Source organism: Sardina pilchardus, chromosome 14 (assembly GCF_963854185.1).
Source record: "Sardina pilchardus chromosome 14, fSarPil1.1, whole genome shotgun sequence".
Classification (NCBI taxonomy): domain Eukaryota; kingdom Metazoa; phylum Chordata; class Actinopteri; order Clupeiformes; family Clupeidae; genus Sardina; species Sardina pilchardus.
In genome coordinates, this window is record NC_085007.1 from 33,450,322 (window position 1) to 33,471,811 (window position 21,490).

Here is a 21,490-nt window from a genome sequence, read left to right on the forward strand (position 1 = left end):
AAATCTTTCTCGGCTGCCGCTCAGAACACCCCACACACTACAGGATTTTCAGTCGCAAATATTGAACATGTTTAATATTTACGATGATCAGCGCTGAACATTTTCCATCGCGTCATAAAGGCTATTGTCAGGAGAAGTTTGACTTTTAACACACCACACACAAGAGAATCTCACAAGATAATCTGAGCTGAAGATAATCGGCCGTTGTCTGTCTTCGGTCGGAAGGGGGGAAATCGGGGCAAAATCTTTATGTGTGAAGAGTAGACCCTGCTTTCATGACGTCAGGACTTTGCCCTAATTGGCTTTTACATCCCTGATGTGCAGATGCCTCTTCATATCCACAAGGGCCTGTGCCTCATGTTTCGTCATGTGGTCACGTCTAGACTACGGAAAGTAGAGAGTGTCCAACTTCATAGCAGCGTTTGTATCCGTGCCCCTGCCGTCATCGGCAGATCTCACTGCTGCAAGAGGTCAGTTGGGGTTGAACTGGAATGCGCCTATTGCTCGTGGCCAGAGTATCTTGCGGACACTAGGCGCATTCGACTTCATGAAGATCTGCACGGATCTGACTTGATGTGATGCATGCTGGGTTGAATATGATGTATACTGAGACAGACGAAATGCAAACAGGTTAGAAATGTTGTCCGACTTGTTGCAGACGGGGTAGAATTTACCACCGCGACAACATGTCACATGCAACTCCATCCAACTTTTGCTGTTGGTTTTTACTCGACTGCACGTGCTGAAACCCACCCCTGTGACCTCAGTTCAAAGACGTGATAGGGCCGTTTGGAAGGAATCTCCCCATGACGCGTATGATAGGTGTCTCATTCTGCCTCCTTACATTGGAATGTGCTAAAATGAACAGAAATCAAAGGGTTACCTTCTTATTTGTGAAATAAGCCTGGAAGAGCGGTAGGCTAGCCTACTGAAAACGTTTGGATATTCTGCTGTTATGCTGTTGGTTAAATAGGCCTTAGACACACATACGGAAAACACTTCATATTGAATTAATATGCTACAATGCAGGCCTGTTAACTGTATGACAACAGTGGTTCATTTAAACTACATCATATCAATTTATTCCGGCAGTTAGTCAACACACAATTTACATACTATTTTCTGCAGAGTACTACAATCTCTGACTGTGGAGTTCTCTACAGGTTGCCTGCTGATCTTTAGTGGAGAGTAACTGCAACTCTGCTGCCTCCTGTAATCCATTATCAGTTCAGTTCCTTGGTTTTGCTGATATTCAGTGTCAAACTGAATCAGGCCCATAACAACTTGTCATCTGCAAACTTGATAATAGAAGTGTGACTACTGTTGGTTTTGCAGTCATGCGTGTAGATGTTGTACAGCAAGGGGCTCAAAACGCAACCTTGATGGTTAATGTGTCCGATGTCAGACCACCCACTCTGACCACTTGTGAACGGTTAGTGTGAAAGTCAAATATCCAGTGACAAACCGAGGAGTTCAGCCCCAGGGCCTTCATCTTTGTGATTAAGGTGAGGAGTACTATGGTATTGAAAAAAGCTATGTTAAAAGTAAATGTGAATGACCTAAACCCAATAGCACGTCTGTAGTGTTGGAAATGCAATGTCTAAAACACCTACAAACAATTCTGAATGTCTACTTGACATTTTTCAGTGAAAGAAAGTCTTTTTGATTGATTTAGTCCAAGATTTAGTTAAAAGTCATTAGAGCACATACAGCATGTTCACATGAAACAGTGCACATGTTATAATAACACTGCATTGCAGCCCCACGGAAACAGGAAAATCACAGAAATTATGAGCATCATGTGCAATTTTATTGAACTTCAGAAAATCGAAACTGGCACTTCAGTATACTAACACTATGTCACTATCATAACCCTGGAGTGTTCAAGAAACATGGAATGCAGCTTGCTACATATATTTTCAGCTACTTTAAATCAATGTTTTAAATCAATGTAGTCACCTCTTATTTTCCTTATCAGTTTAAATGTACCTCCATCAGTTTTTAAAGCAGCCTTTAAATGCTGCTGACTTGCACCATTACAGATTGTTATGTGTTGCTCAGGAATTCTGAAAGTGGAAAGATGAAACAATGTAGAACACTGAAAACTGGTCCTGATACCAAGAAGATCACTGTATTATCTTTGTAATATTTTTGAGAATTGGGTAATAAGTAGGAGTGAAAGTGAGAATAAAATAGGAATCTCCAGTAAATAAAACTAAAGGCAGTATTACATAGATGTTTTTGGTCTCCACCTCCCTAGTCATTTGTACTCAGTGCTTGGCTTTATCAAAAAGGGGACGGAGCTGGTCCTGGGTGGTGGCTTCCCTCTGTTGAATCAGGTCAGTATGGCCCTGGGTAACACCCCAACTGTCTGGAGTTGACAAGGATGGGCATTTAGGTCTCCCGGAGGCAGGTTTAAGGTTTTCCCAGTAGTCACGACGGGCCCTGAAATAAATAGAGGCAACATGAACACTGACTGAAAATGTACTGAATTTTATGGTAGCTCTGTATATTATTTGAACTATTTCATGTAATTACTCAGCCAAAACTCTATGTGGAAGGGATAGATACTGTCCAGGGGTGCATTTCTACAAGTTAGCTGCATTGTTCCTAAACAACAGAACTTTCACTCCAACAACAACCTTGTAACACCTGTGACAAGAAAGCATTGTTTGGTCGAAAGTCCAGTGTTAATGATGTCAAGCTATAGTTGATGGTATTTATTTTTTTACTAGAGCTAGCATACATTAAAATTATTGAGAATGCATAACCAATTTAAAATGAAAATGTTTGTCAAGATGAATGAATGTAAATTTTTGAAACATCATGATAAGTGAAATACTCCATTGCAGGGTGTTCAGGTATTAACATAGAGGGTCAATATAGTCAAACTAATCCGATTGAAACCTTAACAATCGCAACATTATCATGAACATTGCTTCAGCGACTACTCTGGACCTGTTGATCCAGCCACCAAACGTTCTGTCCATGTTTACGATTGATCATTGGAACTATCCTTTCTAGAAACACCAAAACCAAGAAAGACGGTTCTAACTCCAAAGATTACAATGGAGGTTAGCCAAGGGCCCTTTCTAGAAACGCACCCCAGAGTAGCATTAAACTTACCTGGCTCTAACCCATGGCTTAGTGTGCATCTCTAAGCCACTAGCCCACATGCCATGTTTTTCAGAGGCAGCAGGTAGGACGCCCCTCTCGGGTGCCAGCTCCTCAGCCAAGGCACGAATGTGATATGGCTCAAATCCACAGCAGCCTCCAATGTACCGGATGCCTGCTTTGTAAGCCACCCTGGCATATTGCTGCATGTCCCACCGAGTCAGAATCCTCGGTTCTAGGGCTGAGAGAGATCAAAGTAGATCATGAGAAACAGGTGAAATAAGTGAAGGAAGGTATGAACGTATATAGTTGGTAATTAAACACATTTCATTACTCAGGATTCTTGCTTAAGTTAACACTTTGGGAAGTATTAGGGTGGGTAGTTCCAATCCTTGATTATGATTGGCTGAATTGTGCTATGGCATTGTAAAGCCCAGCATAACCCTAAATGTAAACCGCATTTCATTCTATATTACTGTGCCACCACAAATTGATACAAAAGTTATGGTCGCTGTGTCTTGACATTGATTGGCAACCATTCTGATGTAAGTAAGTATATGGAGGAATGATTATCTATGAATATAACATTACATTTCTCTATTTGCGTGTCTCCCCTTTGTTGTTCTAAAATCAGTGTAACCTACAACTTCTCAAGGTTTATTGCTTAATTATAACTACAGGTCATAAATTATTATGATCATTGTTATAGAGTCTCATGCTTGAGACACACAATGATTTCTAATAGCATTATATCAATATAATAGCAATGGCCTAATAGAAACTGTTGCCATGAACAGGAAACAGGACTACATGGTGACACTTATACTAAAATGTATTTATCACTCATTAGTATTTGTAAATAGTATATATATATTCTAATCTAATATCATTCTAATGTTGTAACATCTAATGTACAGTTATGAGGGCAAACATATAAGAACTATATGGCTAATAGGCAAACTCATCACTTAGCCATATCATTATAGCAAAATTGAACAATGTTATCATACATCACAGATTTTCCCCATATCATGTTAATTCTTACCAAAGGGAAATTCAGGCAAATCAATGAAGCCTTGACAGTTGCAGTCAGGGGTGTGGTAAGCCAATGGCTGCACCATGTAGTGACTCGTAAGCCCTGCCTTCTCAATGCCCTCCTTCATCATCTCCACTGTCTTCACGCAGGTCATGGGATCAAAGTGACAGTTGATTCCAATAATATCAGCACCTTCAAAAAAGTAAAAAAGTGAACTTTTTCAAGCAGAATAGATTATAATTGTCACTAATTTCTTTGTTTATGTTAGTTTTAATGAACAGAGGAAACACAAATCACCCAACAATTCAGAGAATGTCCATTTTTAATCTGTTTAACGGAAACGGAACGGATGGAAACACATGCAGATGTGCATATTCTTGAAGATTCTTTTCATGACTGTGCATTAGGGTGGTCCTTATATAAGTGCCTTAACCTCTTAAACTGTTCCTTTTAACTTCAGAATTAGAAATATGCAAAAGGTTTGACAAAAAAATTATATTCAGAGGTAGCTCAATCATGTGGAAGATTGCCTATGTTAAGCTATGCAGCGTTATTGTGATAAGCAATAATGTTAAACGTTTCTGCAAATTAATTACATTGTATTGATTGTATTGAACCGGCAACCCTTCAGTTACAAGCTCTAAGTCCTAACCAGTGGGCCACAGCTGCTTCACACATATTTGGACACATACAGTATGTGTGGCATATATTTGGGGTTCCGTGGATACAATTGTTTGAATGTTTTAATGAGGACCAGAAATGTGCTCTAAACCCACAATAACCAAGGTGATCATCAATAGAAATATGTATTGATTCCACCAGGAAAGGTAAAACTGCTAAACCGGGTCATGGATAGGTTAATTTGGATTTAGTTTCTACAATAAGTAAACTGAGATGTATCTAAAATATGTTTAAAGCTATTGAGCTACCAGTAACTACTGTATTATGCTACTGCCATAAAAATTGGCATGCTGTATTTTCTCATATAAAGGAACAACTTGAAGGTTTAAGACTTCTAAAAATAAGGACCACCGTACTGCGCACAGAATATGTGAATGGGCTTAATGCAGGGCTGTACACTGCGAGCAGGTCGTCGCAAATACGAGTAAAAATATATTAGTGCGAGTATAAAAATGTAAATGCTCGCACACATGCAAGTACTGATTTTAACCCTTGCATTCACATTTTGCTCCTAAAATGAATCCACACCAAGTGGATCAAAGTATAGTACAATTTTCGCGAGAGTTGACAACTCTTGAACACCTGGCTGGACACTCACGGTTTCAGCATCAACCTCACGCTCTCACACACGCAAGAAATGTCACTCCAAATCCATTCTTCTTTTTCTTCAATCTGTTCGTTGCAGTTGGTGACTATGTAACGATTACCGGTGAAACGGTAAACCATGATAAAAATGTTGACTGTAACATTTACCGTGTTCATTTCAAATATTATTATTATCACGGTTGATAGGCTAAACACGGTGTGGAACCCATGCGTCAAATTCCTCCCAGCTTCACCCTAGCCTGCATTTGACATAGGCCTGGTAGACTTCTATGAAACAAAAATGGTATCCTACCGATTCTGTTGTCTAAATGATGTATTTAACCACGATTCGGTGTAGGCTACATCTGCTTTAAAAAGGCGGAACATTTTCATCATATAGCCACTGCGTCTTTTTATGTAGGCTACGTTCACATTAAATCCATTCCACTAACGTTATCAGGAGAATACCGTAACGTTTTATTTTGAGCACTGGTTGTCACTCATTGGATATAACAGATATAGGCTGCCAAACTCCAAGACAAGTCATGGTAGAATAAGTTAAGCACCCAGCCAGTTAAACATGACCAAGGAAAAAGTGAACGGACAACTCACAATGCCATGCCACGGTAGGCTACCTAAATCATAGAAGTTAACATTGCTGGACACTCATCTTTTCTATTACACCGGAAATATTTGTCTTTACCGTTGTTAGTTTTTTTAAACATTAATGTTATTTAATGAAAACATGTATCCTTGAACTATGCGTGACTATTTTCCTGAAACCGAATGAAACCTAATTATGTTCATGTAGACTATGGTAGGCACTTCTTAAAGTGCGGTACTTCTTAAAGTGACAGGCACTCAATTAGACCTACACACCACCCCTGTATTATCATTAAAGTGTAGCCTAATCAATATGAAGATTTCAAATTACTTTGAATTTTAAGCTATAAGTAATTATGCAGATCCTATAATGCTATGAATTGTATTGAACAAAATGTATACAAATTGTGAATTCAAAATATGAAATAGAAACCAGACAAGCCATTTTCTGTGTGTGTGGAGGGTTTGAGCAGAGACTAGGATTGCCACTGCTGTGAATGAGCTGTATCCTGCTTAAGGCAATAAGGTTTTCAAGGAAATTTATAGTGCTCCTACATTTTTTTCTGTGCTCCTAATGTTTTTCATTTAGGAGCACCTATAGCCTGGCAAGCTAAACTACACAGAAATGTATAGTCTGGGGTCGGACCATTCACAGAGTTGAAGCCTGTGGGTGGGATGAACAGTTGTCTTTCAAACTGCCTCTGCACGTAATAGGCCAGCATTTGTGACCAATCGTAGCTGGTCGGCAAAACGGCAAATACATCCTTCTTTAAAACAAATGACTTAAGTGCTTCTTTCTGCTCAAACTTCAAAGAAAACCCCAAGTCTAACTCTTCCCAAGCCGATTCAAACGAGCGCGCTTCGTTAACCTCATCCATCTTTTGTTTTTGGCGACATTTGTTTTTGACTGTCACACTCAAAGTGTGAACTTATCAAGAAAGAGGCAAATAAATGTTACACAGCTCTGCAACAGGTATAGGACAATGATAGACTTAGCAACGTTAACGTTAACTTGGAAAATCAAGGAGAAACAGCGAATCAACAGTGAACAAAAACTAGCAGGTAGAACGTTTAAAATCTAATTGTCGGAGTCGGCGCTGTTGTTTTTGAAAGACAAGTTAGAGGCGCCAAGACCCGCCTTACGTTGCTTCTGATTTGTTTATATTGCGTGATGTCTTCTGGTTGGTGAGATTTAGGCACAAAGGACTGATGGATTGGTTATTGCTGTCAGTCAATCAGAGCTCGAACTACGGCAAGGCAATGACCAAAGTTTATCATCATGAAAAAAAGTATATATAGTGCACTGAATGGGGAAATATTTTGCGTGACAAATGACTTGGCAGCCCTGGTTGTGCGATACGGTCAAACCCAACTCGTCGAACGTCCAGCCCCCTGGCGTCTTATCAAGGTGAGCTAATAAGGCGGGCTCAAGGACTCTGTACACAGATAGAGCGTTCTGATTGGCTAGGCTGAACTCGAGCCTGGCGCAGGCTTGTCCTCAACGGTGCGACCCTAGACCATCCCACTAGGCAAAAATATTTTTGGCCGCTAGGGTGCGTCTAGATTTCTAGGCTAGAGCACCTATGCTCCTAGTGAAAAAGCTAAGCGTACAGCCCTGGCTTAATGGAAACCCTGACCAGTCTACTGGTCTTTAAATGCTTTACATTTATAGTCTGAATGTTCAAGTAGGCTCAAAGATGATAGTTTTTAGTGGTAGAAGTCAACGTCCAAGATCACTGTAACCATGAAAGGCCCATTTCTGTGAATGTTACATCTGGATGCATGATTGGATGCATGTTATGCATTAAGTACAGTATATTGTATTTTATATTATTTAGTTATTTTCATTAAGCTATTGATTGACTTGACATTGTTCTTTATTATTGCCATTCTCCTTAATGTAGTATTACCAAGTTTTAAATTGTTCACTGTTTTTTCATATTAAACTACGTTATTCCTTTAACTAAGACGAGTTGATACATACCTCTCACGTTTCAATGCTTGCACTCACTGGCATATGTGACCCTGTAAAGCGTAACCAGTCGTTTCGGTAAAATTAATTAAATTAAGTTATTGTGCTCACGTGAACGGCCATAAACTAAGCTTTCCAACGATATGTATATCGAGGGTATTACACAAACTATCGCTAAGATAACAGCATCCAAAGTTGACATGGTTCTCCTGTCACGATATGCCAGAAGAGGAGAAATCACCTTTTTAAGCAGCGCGTGCACAACTGGAATGACAGCAAATGTGTTGAATCTTCGCCGGGTTTAACAGTCAAAACGTATGTTTTTCCGTGAAATGCGTTCACGATATGAAACTGTAGACTGTATACAGTCGAATGAGGCGAAAACGTGAAATTCAACATTTTAACCCGGAAGTTTGTTATTGTTGATTTTCTCAAAATAACGTTGTGCGCAAAACGACTGATTTTGCTATGAATGGTCACATATATTTTAAAAATTATTTTCTACCATTTCCATAATGTGATCGACATATTTTTTGATATTTTATCCGTTAGAAACATAAACTCATTCTTTGTTTTTGTTGTGTGTTTTTCCCTTCTCCAGTTCTCCGTAATGTTAACATTGCTATTAACTCATTCAGACTATGGACTCAGTGGCTGGTTCAGTCAGTTGACTGCTAGCTGGGAGACTCATCAATCTAAACTTAAATGGCTGATGTAGCCGGTTGACTGTCAGCTAGCCTGACAACAATAGTGCAGGAGAAGGACAATGACGTGCTTGTGCATAACTGATGTTGAACTATGTTAAAGAGTTTGAACATGCCTTGCTGATGTCAGTCCTTCGATACACTGCCCTGCAACGTTGGCAGTTGTCCTCTATAGAACAGTGAAAATGTGCTCCACCTCTGCAAGGCGGTGGATATATTACAAGAAATGCTACATCCTTCGAGGATCCGGCTCCACTGTCATCAAGTGGACACAAACCACGCCTCTCGGTCCATTACCTGGATTTTCTTTTACTGTTTCTCAATTCTTCTGTCTGTGCTAGGTTTGGGTACGCTGGCGAGTCACGACACTCAACAAGACTTTTAACAAGATGTAAAGCTTGTCTTTATTTGAAACACACACACATTATGTAATTATGAATAATTACTCTATTATAGGCCTACATTCTATATACTGACATTTCTGATATTCATAACAGCAATCTTTATGCAGATTATGGCCTAGGCCTACTATTCATATTATAACTCCACCTCTTAAATTCAGCTGTCTGGTTGAAGCCTCAAAATATTGTAAACAAAGTAGCAGGCTAAGTTTATCATACTCTACTGGTTGGACTGTTCAGTTTCTGTTCAGGTAAGCTAATACTTTTTCTCCTTGGGACAGGCCCCTTTAAGTCTTGGAGTTGAAAAACATTGGTATTGAGATGGTCAGTCAACTTGAATGCAAGAGTTTTAATCAAATGTCTGCAGCATAGCCTACTAATGATGCTAAACGGATCTAACAGTAATTTAGCTAGTCGTCTTCTGTGCGTCATTGCGTTCACGATTGTGAATGTTTTATCTACATTAAATGTGCATGTCGGGCGGGTGTCCATTGAGCGCGCACGAGAGCGGCCCAAGGAGAGTTAGTTTACTTCTACTGTTTGGAAAAGTTGCACGCATAGTCTTCAAAGGTTGCGGAAGAACTTTATGCTTCACCCAAGCAGCGTCATGCTCATCAGTGCGACCACGCTTCCAGGGATGATATCGTTGGAGACAGATGCGGTGTGCACGGAAGGGAGGGGCTGTGTGTGTGCGTGTGTTTGTGTGTATGAGAGACAGATGCGTGATTGACAGAGAGGGAGAGCAGGGAAAGGAAATTCAGTTTAACGAATGCTGCGTGTTTTTCAATAGCGTTAAAAAAAATAAATAAATAAAAAAGAGGAACGAAACGCAATATGTGGCGGACGGTGCTGAATCTGTGGCGCACCGCCACAAATTAGTCTATGTGTGGCAAACACTGTTGTTTGTAAACTCAGGACATTGCTGTAAAAGGGCTTATTGCTCAGTCAATTTCCCCTAAATAAACAACGATTGATGATGATGATGAAGTCACTTCATCTTTGTAGTTTTAATTGTGTAAAGTGTCAATCTGAATCAACATTTGACCCATGCTTTTCAGCTGTGGTAAATAACTTCAGCATAAATTAATTTATTCATGAAAATGACGTACCTGCCCTAACCAGTTGGACAGCACATTCTGCTGGGCTGACTCCATGCATGTCTCCCTTTGGCCCAATGCACAGATTGGCAGCAACAGGTTTTCCAGTGGCTTTCAGTACCTGAACTGCCCACACAGCCTCCTCAACATGCTCAAAATACTATGGAAAGGTAAAAAAGAGAATGATAGAGCAATGCCTTTCTCAATGCAAAAACGAGTCAAAACCTTTGTCATACTCATTTAATGGCAATTTAAACTTACCTCTGCAATCAGGAAGTCCACATCTTTCTTGACGAAGACCTCAAGCTGCTTCTTGAAAATGGCCTTCACCTCATCCTCACTCTTGCAACTTAGGTATGAGGGAGTCTGAGACACACCACCTGCCACTAAAGCATCACCCTCATTGGCTACCTCTCTGGCCAAGTCACAGGCTGCTTCATTAATCTGCTGACCCTGAAATACATGAGATAAACATTTTAAATGCTGAAGTAGTCAGAGGTCTGTCAGTTACTTATGACAAGATCTACTGTGTGAAAATTGAAAGACAAAAAAACAAAAAAAAGACATTTGTCCAACTTCTTTGATCTAATCTTGCTGTAAGCAGCATTTTGAGCAGCATGCCACACCTTTGAGGTGGATGGATTATATGGGCAAAGGAGAAGTGCTCTTTAACACAGATTTAGACAGATTTGTGAACTAGAAAACGTCTTAGGTCTTTGAGTTCAGCTGATGATAAATGGGGGCAAAAACAAAAGCGATGGATTTATAATTTTATTCAGTGTGGATACCTTCAAGTAAAGTCTTACCATATAAATATATCTTGACTCTAGAGGGAGCTCTACAGTCGCCAAAAAGATCTAAACCTGCATAATGTACCTTTACTACTCAAGTTAAGTACATACTTGAAAATCATACTTAAGTACAGTAATCAAGTAAATTTACTCAGTTACTGTCTGGCTCTGAAAATAGGTAAAGTACTAACTGCACAAATAGTCAATCAGGAGCTGTCTGTAACAGAAGATGTAATAGAAAGTTCTAAGGGGGTGTCATTTAAAATTGAGGCAATCACAGTTGGTATACGTTCATGGCATGTCTGAGTCATGTGACCCGGTGTGTATAGTTTCAATAGGAGCAGTCTGTGGGTAGATAGGATTTGAATGCTCTAATGTTCTTCAGAATGGTATCAAAGTGCCGGTGACACTGTCAGGGCCTCTATGGTGAGATCTAGATGGTCATTGTATACTCCACTGTACTAGGGACATAGGGCCCCCACATAAGTAATCCCTTTAAGTCCTGCATAGGACTGATTTTGATGCTTCTGATTTTGATGCTCCATTTGATGCTTCATAATTCTTGTATATGGTGTTTACTCTGCTCTCACCAGTTTTGGAATCAGAAACAATTCTACCAATGTCTCATTTCAAGTTGTCCTGATCCAAAACAACAGATACATGCTTTTGTCTTTTCATTTCTGGAAAAGACTTAGCCTATTTGAATTTCTTTAAATGAATACGACAAGAGGCACAGATAGTAGAAGTCCACTCAATTAAGTACTTTAATTTGCACATTTTCTTTACTATGACTTTATTAAGCTGCATTTGCCTAGAGTGTGTATATTCATAATTGAATAGGCATATCAACAAAACTATATATCAGGCTGAATTTATGATAGTCTATGTTAGCCTACAACATAAGGATCCACAGGATGCATGCATCTCAAACTCCTGCACTTCAAAGGAATAAAAAAAAGTTTGTAAAAAAAAAAAAAGCAATATAATGTAATAGAATGAAGTTATCATGACCTCTGCTGCTGCCTCTGTTGTGACATCATATTGTTCAAAGACAATGACTGGTATTGAACAGACACATTTTTATGGGATGTGTATCTTAAAAAGAATTCAGCTGTCCAGGTTATCTCAGCTTTTATAATTTCTGATGAATGTCACAACACTATGCCAAAGTATTTTGAAGATAGCCATGTCTTTTTGGTCATTGTCATTCCTCACCTCTAACTAACTGGTAATCCAGAGATGGACTATGCTTTCAGTTACCTCTTCAGTTATGAAAATGGCTGGAGAATAGTTCAGCAATACAATAAATTCATTTTAATTCACTTACTGTAAAGCTTAACTTGTTCCCCCTGTTCTCCAGTTTGTCATCACTAGCATAGAATGTAAATGTCTGCATGACATTTGATCCCGCCCTCAGGAATTCTCTGTGCAGCTGTCGCACTATAATGCGAGAAAAGTGTATGAGAATTCTTTGAAATTCAAAGACATATTACAAGTGCAACAGTTGTTTGACTTCGTTCACAGCAACCCTGTGTCTAGTATAGAAATGAAACAGTTATTTTAGTGAACGAATATAGTTTTCATGTACGTGCGGCCCATACCAGCTTCTGGATGCTCCGCAGCAGCTTCTGGAGTCCACGGCCCTGCCTTCACATAGCCTCTTTTCTCCAGGGCAAAGACGAAACCACCATCTCCAATTACGACCTCCCCTCCACTGAGTCGTTCCAGAATTCCCTTTAAAAAAAATGAACGTCCCTTTATTAAAATGCATGTGCCAAAAAAGAAAATATGGCCACATTGTGCACCAAAGCATCATCAATCATTTCTTGACATTTTGCGGTTCTCATCATTCTCGGTCATTGACAGAAAGTTTGACCTTCTATTTAATTTCATGATGTCATAGCCTACACAATAGCCTACCTTATCTTTACGTTTCAATCATTTAAGCGTAAGATCACATGGTTTAACCTACCTTTTTCTCGCCGACTGGTGCCATTTTCGATGAAGTTCTTTTTTGAAGCCTCTCAAATCTCGAGGTGGAGAGACCAGGCTAAGAAGATGCGTGGAGTTTTATACTCTGGTTTAGGGGTGTGGTGTAGTATTCCTGATGTCACTGCACTCCGATATCATGGTTAGTCCTCTCAAGACTGATTATGGTCTTCCTTGAATTGCTTGAGGCTATTTTCTTAAGTAGCAATACACATTGACTCACAAAATAAAGTATGGAACATGCATGTAATTAAATTTGCAAACACTAACGTTGATGCTTGTGGCTCATTGTGAATCGTCTCGACCGTAATTTGTCATAAAGGCCTTAGGTTATAGCTACTCTGCAAATGCCAGAATGTAGCCTAATGGTTTGAAAGAACTGTGTTAGGCCCATGTCACCGTTTAAATGGCTTTAGGTCTATGAAATGAGATCTTCCCTACAGTTGAACCGCATGCAAGACCATGCAACCACGCATGCAAGACCAAACCATTATTAATTGTCTCTTTCTTGCATGCATGTTCCGATCTGGAGATTTGTCTTGCACATTCGTCTTTTGTCCATCCTGCAAGTTATTCTACATGACAACATACTCTTCATTTTAATTGCAAGCCTACAGTAGGCCTATAAATGAGGTATAACCTATTGTGGCCTATTCTTCTAGGCTATTTATTTTGTTGTGGTAAAAGTCCATCTGCTGAATAAAAAATAAAAACTTCAGCAATCGGTGACAAAGATCTACATCGAGGCAGGCGAATAGGCGATGTAGGTCAGTATCTTTAAATAGTTAACTGCAGAGTTTGCAACGAGGAGACTTTCATCGTGACGTTAGGCTACCTTTAGTTCATCAGGGTTACAAGAGGGCGTGCCTCCACATCTGGTGGAGCTCAACAGTTTATTTATTAGGATACTGCGCTTTTGCAAACTGTTGCCTGTGCAGGCTGAATTTCTAAAAGTAGATTTTACCTCCGATTTTGCGCCCCTTGAATAGGCTAGGCGGATACAGTATTTCAGTATGTACAGAATTCTTAGACGAACAGATTTGACAAAATTTCCATTTCTATGCCAACTTCAGCTGCGGACTATCAGCAGAACACCGAAAACATATGGAGAAGATGGGTGAGTTTATAAAGTATAGTTGTATGTAAAATAACTTCGCCTGATAGGCTACTTTTTTTCTGTCGTATCAAGTAGCTCATTGGTGGGTGTGTGAAACAAGATATATTTCTGTGAACTGTTTAATAAAAACTGGCTTAACCTTACAACTTGCTGTAATTTATGAAACGAGCCTATTTAAGATAGGCTACTATTATAACATGAGTTCCAGATCAGAGCTTATTAGGCTATTAGTGAGCAGCTTACAGAGCTGCAATTTAATGTTGCGTGTTTTTTTTAACGCCTAATATGACATCGCTATCGTCTTAAAAAGGAAAAATCAGGGCTGTCCAATTTATCAAACCTAGGGCAGAAAACAGTATAGTTTTGAACAAAACAACCTTTTTGTGTTCAAATAGGCTAGTCCTTCAGTTTTGTATTTGAATCACTTAAGGTAAGCGTGTGCCTAAAGGCCTGCCTACTGGGGGGAAACTTTGTCACAGTTAGCCTATTAAACCACGAAACATGATATTAAACAAACAATGTATTTATTTATTTTACTTTATTTAGCAAACTTTGAATTTATCTAAAATTAACTCAATTAGCTCCATTTGATCAAATAATTTCAATGAAATTGATGAAGTTAAGTTTGATGAAGTAGCTTAGCCTATTTATGTAATTTCAATGTCACTGTAGGCTACAGGTGGCAAGGAAAGTAAGCTGGGAATTCAGATGTAGGCTAGTAGCCTAGCCTATTTAATCAGGTCCCTTTCCACAGGTGGGGTTAATCAAGCTCCATGCAGTCTGCATTATAGGATGCTTGATTTTCTACCTGTGGAAAGGGACCTGGTGAAACCATGAATAGACCCCTTCACGGTTCATGTCGCAGGAAAATGTGTGTGCATGTTGGGATCAGAAAACTTTCCATCCCATTGAATTGTGTGTGTGTGTGTGTGTGTGTGTGTGTGTGTGTGTGTATCGACTGAAACGTCAAGGAAATGTCAAGAAAAATGCCTAGCCTATCTATAGGCTACCATTTTTTTGTGTGTTAACACTGGGCTTGTCAACCAGATAGCCATGTTGTGCTAATGAATCTCTGGCACTTGCTAACATGTCTAACCATTCTGCTATCAGCTCAGGATCAACCAAACAATTGCCATTAGGTAGGCTACATGGGCCTACCTTGACAGTTCAACATGCAGGTATATTAGCTGCTTCATTTTTCTGACCCCAGGTCATGCACACACCCTACCTATGCTCTGAAAGTTTACAAATATTGAAGGGGTCTATTGCAACAGTGTTAAAGGACAACTTTGAATAAGTTATGCCAGTACTGATTAGTACTGGCATAACCACTGATATTTTGTGTTGCTAAGTGACACATCTGGCATCACATTTTTGTTTGTTTTATGTAATGTTATGTAATGTTATGTTATTTTTTTGTGTTTGTCTAGTTAAATGTATTCACTCTTTATTTACATTCATTTTGATATAGTTTTGTGTTATTCTTAGTCTCGTTTCCTGCTTACAAGTCGGCTGATGCTGTGCCGTTAAGTTAGCGTTTATTTAAGTCCATTGCGAGACCTTGTCAAGGCTAGCTTTTGGCCTCTGACATCCCTTATCAAAAAGTCCTATTGGATTCCAAACAGATTGGTCAGAAAAGGAAAAAGGCCACACATTGCATATAAACGCGTTTTGGCTTAGCGCCTTCCTCAATGTGCTCAAAGATTCCAATCAGATTTTGGAACCAATAGGATCCTATAGGATTGGGATCCTATAGGTTTGACAATCCTACAGGATTTTAGTTCCAAAATCTGATTGGAATCCTATAGGACCTTTTGATTCTCCTCCGTCAACTGCGCTGCACTTCACCGTCTGGTCTGGTAAGGACAGCAGTGGACCCAACTGCTACTGACCTGGGAGCTGCCATGCTCTGCTGCCTGGAGTCTGGATTGAGTAATGTCGGAAACAAACAACAAACTGTCACTGTCAAAGTCCACCGAGTTGCTGATCTGCAGGATCATCCATGACTTCAGACTGTGATCCTAGTGCTCTCCAGACGACCAGGTTAACTTTAAATCCTCCGGGTTGGTCTGATGTAGACACAGCTGTGTGCCGTCATCATTGCCCTGGGACTGTCTTACTGGTTCAGTACGTAGGTGTTTCACATTGATCTAACATGATTCTGAAACACCCCCCCCCCCCATATACGCTTACCTTACTTGATTCAATCAACAAAAAACATTGATTACTCAATCGGAATGGCTACTTAAACACAATAAGGACAATAAGGATGTTTCAATCAGAACTAGACCGTTTCATGCAATTGTAACGTAACATATTTTGTTACCAACAGTATTGGCAAAAGTTTTTACATGAGTTTTCTTAAAGAGGATTATGTTTAGAGACCAGTAGAATGCTGAGTTGTATCTTAGGCCTATGTTATGCTTGAGATTAATGTTTTGTTTCCAACAAGAATAGGTATTGAGCATGAACAAAGTGTCAGTGGTTCCATAGCACAGGATTCTAACTGTGACACAACATATTCCTTTAAGTTATTTAAGCAATAAGCCCCGAGAGGCTGTGGGTTATACTGTATAATCGAACAGCTAAGGGGCGTTGTTAGGCACGATGGTTTAATGCTCAATGGATGCATATCTTGGATCTATGGAATAAGTGGCCTTTAAAAATAACCTGCCTCTACAGGAATTTAACATAGGGGTGCAAATACTTATGACCCCTTTATTTTAAGGAAGAACATTTATTTATTTACAATATCCTCATTTTTTTACTTAATACATTAAGATCAATCTGAAAGATGATTTTATATTACTTTTTTTAAGTCAACTTAGCATGGGTCCAAATACTTATGAACCTCACTGTATGTTGGGCAGAGGGTTGAAATAAGCATGGTACGGTATGCTTATAGTGGACACTATTGTACACACAAAGATGCACCTCCATTCACATCCCTGTCTGTAGACTATCGATCATAATCTCCTTCGCAATCAGAATAGGTGAATAACAGATCCAAGACTTCATCATAATCATGATCCATCAAAGTTAACTTTTTTTTCCAACATTTGGTGTATTTCTGTTTTCTGTTGTGCAAACTATGGCCTGCATCGCTTCCACGGCATTACAAACAAATGCACATCTTCCTTGTGTTTCTCGCGCGTAGGCCTGATACAAGTAGAACTAGGCTACTTCGTGAAGACTTTGTGCTGCAAATGTGGGCTTGAATTGAAGCTCTGGATGTCTGGCAACTAGTACAAATGAGATTTGGCCGTACTTAGATCTATCGTCTGTTTTTTAGTGTTGATGTTTGTCGTAAATGCATGTAAAGCACAGCTGAAGATGAACTACAGCACCCTCCAAATTATTGGCACCTCTGCTAGTTGACTAAAAACCAGTTTAACAAATATTCTGTTGGTGATTTATTGTAATTTTTCAATTAAACAAAATGAGAAAAATCCAACATCGAAAGGAAGCATACAAGGATACAAAGCAAGGGATTTAAGACCGTCCAACTTTACAAATCCTCCCCAGGGCCCATATTCACAAAGATTTTTATCTTAGCACTAAGACTAAAAGTTATTCACAAAGCCTTTCAGACCTATTTTTAGTAAGGAGAAACGACAACTCCTAAACTAATAGTGAGTCTTCGTTGCTATGGTTGACGTCATAGACCTCTGAAGTTCGCCTACAAAAAGGAAAGCTACAAAGCTGCCATCTTTGCCCATATAAGGAGATCCGGGAGTTAATTGAAGCTAACTGCCTATGGCAAATTGCATTGTAAGTTAGCTCTGGGGTAGCAAAGATGAAAGTGTGCCATCTTCACCTACCGAAGATCACATTATCCACTAGACAGCAGTGGACAAAACTGTGCATTTCCAATGTCATCATCCCCGCGAGAGTTTAACAGGATTGAATTGAAAATAATTTAAATAATTGAATTGAATAATTGAAAATCCCCATGTTATTTTCCCATTGAAAAAAACTCAAGATACCGGATCACCTTACTTGGGCAAAGATGGTAGCTTTTTTGTAGGCGAACTTCAGAGGTATATTACTCATGCACGAGCTTGATTAAAGTGACCACCTTGATTGGCTGATGATGTAACACGGGAATGATGGCAAAAACCTCCCCTACGATGACGAGTTGAGTGACAGGTGTTAGGTCTTAGCTGGTGAGAATGCGTGCGCTATGTTTTGAAAAAGGTGTTAGGTCTTAGCTGGTGAGAATGTGTGCGCTATGTTTTGAAAACATTGTTTAATTGAAAAGTGTATCAATTGACCCGCAATTGACTGCAATAAGGATTTTGTTCTTTCTCCTAACCTTATTTGCAGGAACAAAGATGGCAGTGTTTTGCGAAAAAGGTTGAAGGAGACTGCTGACACAGTCATCATAGGAGGAGGTTGTGTGGGGGTTAGCCTGGCCTATCACTTGGCCAAAGCGGGTCAGAAAGACGTGGTGCTTCTTGAGAAGACGGAGCTAACCGCTGGGTCAACCTGGCATGCTGTAGGTCATAATGGGTGTCCAGACATCCAATTTAATTGGAATTTAATCAAACTGTTTGTTTATCCATTGCAGTGTATAGTAATGATAAAACATAATAAGAATAAAAGCAGATAATCCTATAGGGCTGTGTTTAGCATTAATAGACATATCAGGACCTCTTTTGTTAATGAATGATCATGACCTAGAGCCAAGTTGTCAAGAAGACTGGAACCTGAGCCGGAACAAAGTTAGAAGTGGGGGTTGCATGTCAAACAGATGTTCACATTCTGAGTGCCTGCTGACCCATCCCTTTTTCAACTCCTCACTTGGTTCTTGTCATTGTGTAATAAGAATTCATACATGCATAGTAAACTAAGGTTGGACCCTCACAAAATATAATGTGATGTTTTATTCAATTCAGTTTTGCATATATTGTGTCACAAACAACTGAAATAGTCTCAACATGCTTTACGTATAGAGCCCAGATCCTGGGGTATTGGACTTTTATCAAAATTTTCAATCAGAATAGTTCAATCAGAATGACAAAAACAACTGTCCATGTAAACATGGCTATTGGTTGCAAAATCTGATCGGAATATAATTGGAATCTTATAAGAGTTTTTGATAGGGTAAAATAAATTAAAATATTTGAATATGGCGGAGAATGTGTACATTTTTAGAGCAGTGAAGTGAAGCAAAGATCAAAAAACAAAGATCTGAGATTATGACAAAAAGAACATGGAAGAGATGTCAGATGTTGTGACACTATTCTCTCTTGAAACCCCAAGACAAATGTATCATACTATCCTAGTACTGCAGTTAAGGCTGTCATGACCTTTTGAATCTACATAGGAGATGCTATGATGAAACGTCTACCTAGCAGATACCCCTGAATAAATTAAATACAACTATATAAATATAATGTAGAACTTCAAATGATTGTTCTACAGGCTGGACTGACCACGTACTATCATCCAGGCATTAATCTGAAGAAAGTACATTATGACAGCATAAAGCTGTATGAAAAGCTGGAGGCAGAGACTGGGCAGGTAGGTGGGCACTGTGCTCTCGGAACTTCCATGGGTTTGTGATTTAAATAACTTTCTGCAACACTTATTTCATTCGCCTGCCTTCATCTAAAGTAGCAGTAGAGTAAAGCGACCATTTGTCAGGTTGTGATACTACTGCTGCACCATCACAATGCCCGTATTTATCTCATACCACAACATCAAAAACCCAATAAGTCTGAGTGCCTTCAAAAATAAAAATCTGTGCATGATATACTGTACATTTAAATATGAGTATATTTGAGCTTTTGTCTCCTGTCATTTTGGGGTCTGTAGGCTGTGGGGTTCCATCAGCCAGGCAGCATCAGGATTGCTTCCAGTCCAGTGCGGGTGGATGAGATAAGATACCAAATGACCCGCACACACTGGCACCCCACTCCACAGTACCTTATTGGACCTGAGAAGATCCAAGAACTTTTCCCTTTGCTCAATATGGACAAGGTTAGAGAGAGAGAGCCGATATTTAATTTTGTGCATGAGAGTATATGTAATGTGACGGAACTCGATAAGATAAAGAATTTTGCTGATCCTAAGAATGATCATGTACACCACACACATTACCATACAAACAATTGCCCAAATTATCACATAAGACAAAGGAATAAATACAATCATTTTAAACTGTGGATAAAACATGTCTGAATGATATCTCATAGTCTCCTTTTTAAAGAATCTAGATATGTAATTTTCAGTCGCTAACAACTGACTTCCAATAGTTTACTCAATGTGCAAAATATTTGATATTTTCACTCAGAACATGTTAAACTACCTAAAAAACTAAACTAAGGTATAACAATGGATATGCAGTATGTAGTTTGTAATACCTTGAATCCCATACATTTATCTCCCAGGTATTGGCAGGGCTGTACACCACTGGGGATGGACACATTGATCCTTACTCTCTGACAATGGCCCTTGCTGCTGGTGCCCGTATGTATGGTGCCCAAATCTACAATCCAGCCCCTGTTACTGGCCTCACTCCTTTGGACGATGGGAAGTGGGATGTCAAGACCCCTCATGGAACCATAAGGGCTAACCGAATTGTCAATGCCTCAGGTTTGTGCAAAACACCATTTTGTTCAAAGATCTAATAACTAGATATAATTAATAAATAATATAATCACAATACAATCAAATTATGGTTATGCTTCAAGGCATTTCGCATAATAGGCCTACACAGCCCCGACCGTCGGGAAAACCCACCAGCATGCAGTAACTCAACACAACTGTGTGCATCTAGGGTAACATACGTTGCAGAATCCTGAATTAAGTCAGATAGTCAGTCATAAGCACTAGCCTCTAACCTAGCTTCTTAAGGCTGGGACACACCAACACAATTATCAGCAGTTGGACGTCATCTAACAGTCAGGCGAGGTCGGGGACTCGAGTCTGTTTGATGTGTCCCGTGCCGGCCTCAGTCAGAGGAGCCACCGGTGTTCCTTTTTTCGCCAATTTGACATGTTGAATCAGCCATCGGCCTCAATGACCAATCTGATTAGTGGAGTGCTAGCCCTGCTAAACATCTCAGGGTTGCGTTGCCCAAAAGCACAGTTGCTAACCTGTTAGGAACTTAGTTGGTTGGCAATGGGAAATTGCATTGCAACTAACAAAGTTGCTAACTTAGTTAACGGTTATGGTTTTGGGAAACGCGCCCCAGATTAGTATGACCATTGCTAGGTAGCTACCCTGGAGTTCTCATGAGAGCACAATATGAATTGTGTCCGCAAGATACTCTGGCCACGAGCAATGATGCAAGTTATGTTTACCGCAACCATTTGTGGTAACCAATCAAATCGACATATCTGAAATAGGCGGGCCTGGGTCGAGCTAAACTGACGACAGCGATACAACTTTCG

General features: G+C 39.6%; 2 protein-coding genes across 2 annotated transcripts in view; one reads left to right on the forward strand and one right to left on the reverse strand.

Annotated features, from left to right (window-relative positions):
• Window positions 1-1,788: 1,788 nt before the first annotated feature.
• On the reverse strand, window positions 1,789-13,083 carry bhmt (betaine-homocysteine methyltransferase). Its single transcript, XM_062554602.1, has 8 exons — window positions 12,957-13,083; window positions 12,586-12,718; window positions 12,312-12,424; window positions 10,455-10,646; window positions 10,206-10,353; window positions 4,160-4,342; window positions 3,127-3,355; window positions 1,789-2,445 (listed from the first exon to the last, which is right to left on the reverse strand). The coding sequence occupies exons 1-8, from the start codon at window positions 12,978-12,980 to the stop codon at window positions 2,271-2,273; spliced, it is 1,197 nt and encodes a 398-aa protein (XP_062410586.1). The 5' UTR covers window positions 12,981-13,083; the 3' UTR covers window positions 1,789-2,270.
• A 752-nt stretch (window positions 13,084-13,835) lies between these two features.
• dmgdh (dimethylglycine dehydrogenase) overlaps window positions 13,836-21,490 on the forward strand; it is a 60,144-nt gene continuing 52,489 nt past the window's right edge. The window contains exons 1-5 of the mRNA XM_062554599.1: window positions 13,836-14,090; window positions 18,417-18,588; window positions 19,518-19,616; window positions 19,911-20,075; window positions 20,486-20,690. Coding sequence (XP_062410583.1) covers window positions 13,987-14,090; window positions 18,417-18,588; window positions 19,518-19,616; window positions 19,911-20,075; window positions 20,486-20,690 — 745 coding nt within the window. The 5' untranslated portion in view covers window positions 13,836-13,986. The remainder of the gene's footprint in view (window positions 14,091-18,416; window positions 18,589-19,517; window positions 19,617-19,910; window positions 20,076-20,485; window positions 20,691-21,490) is intronic.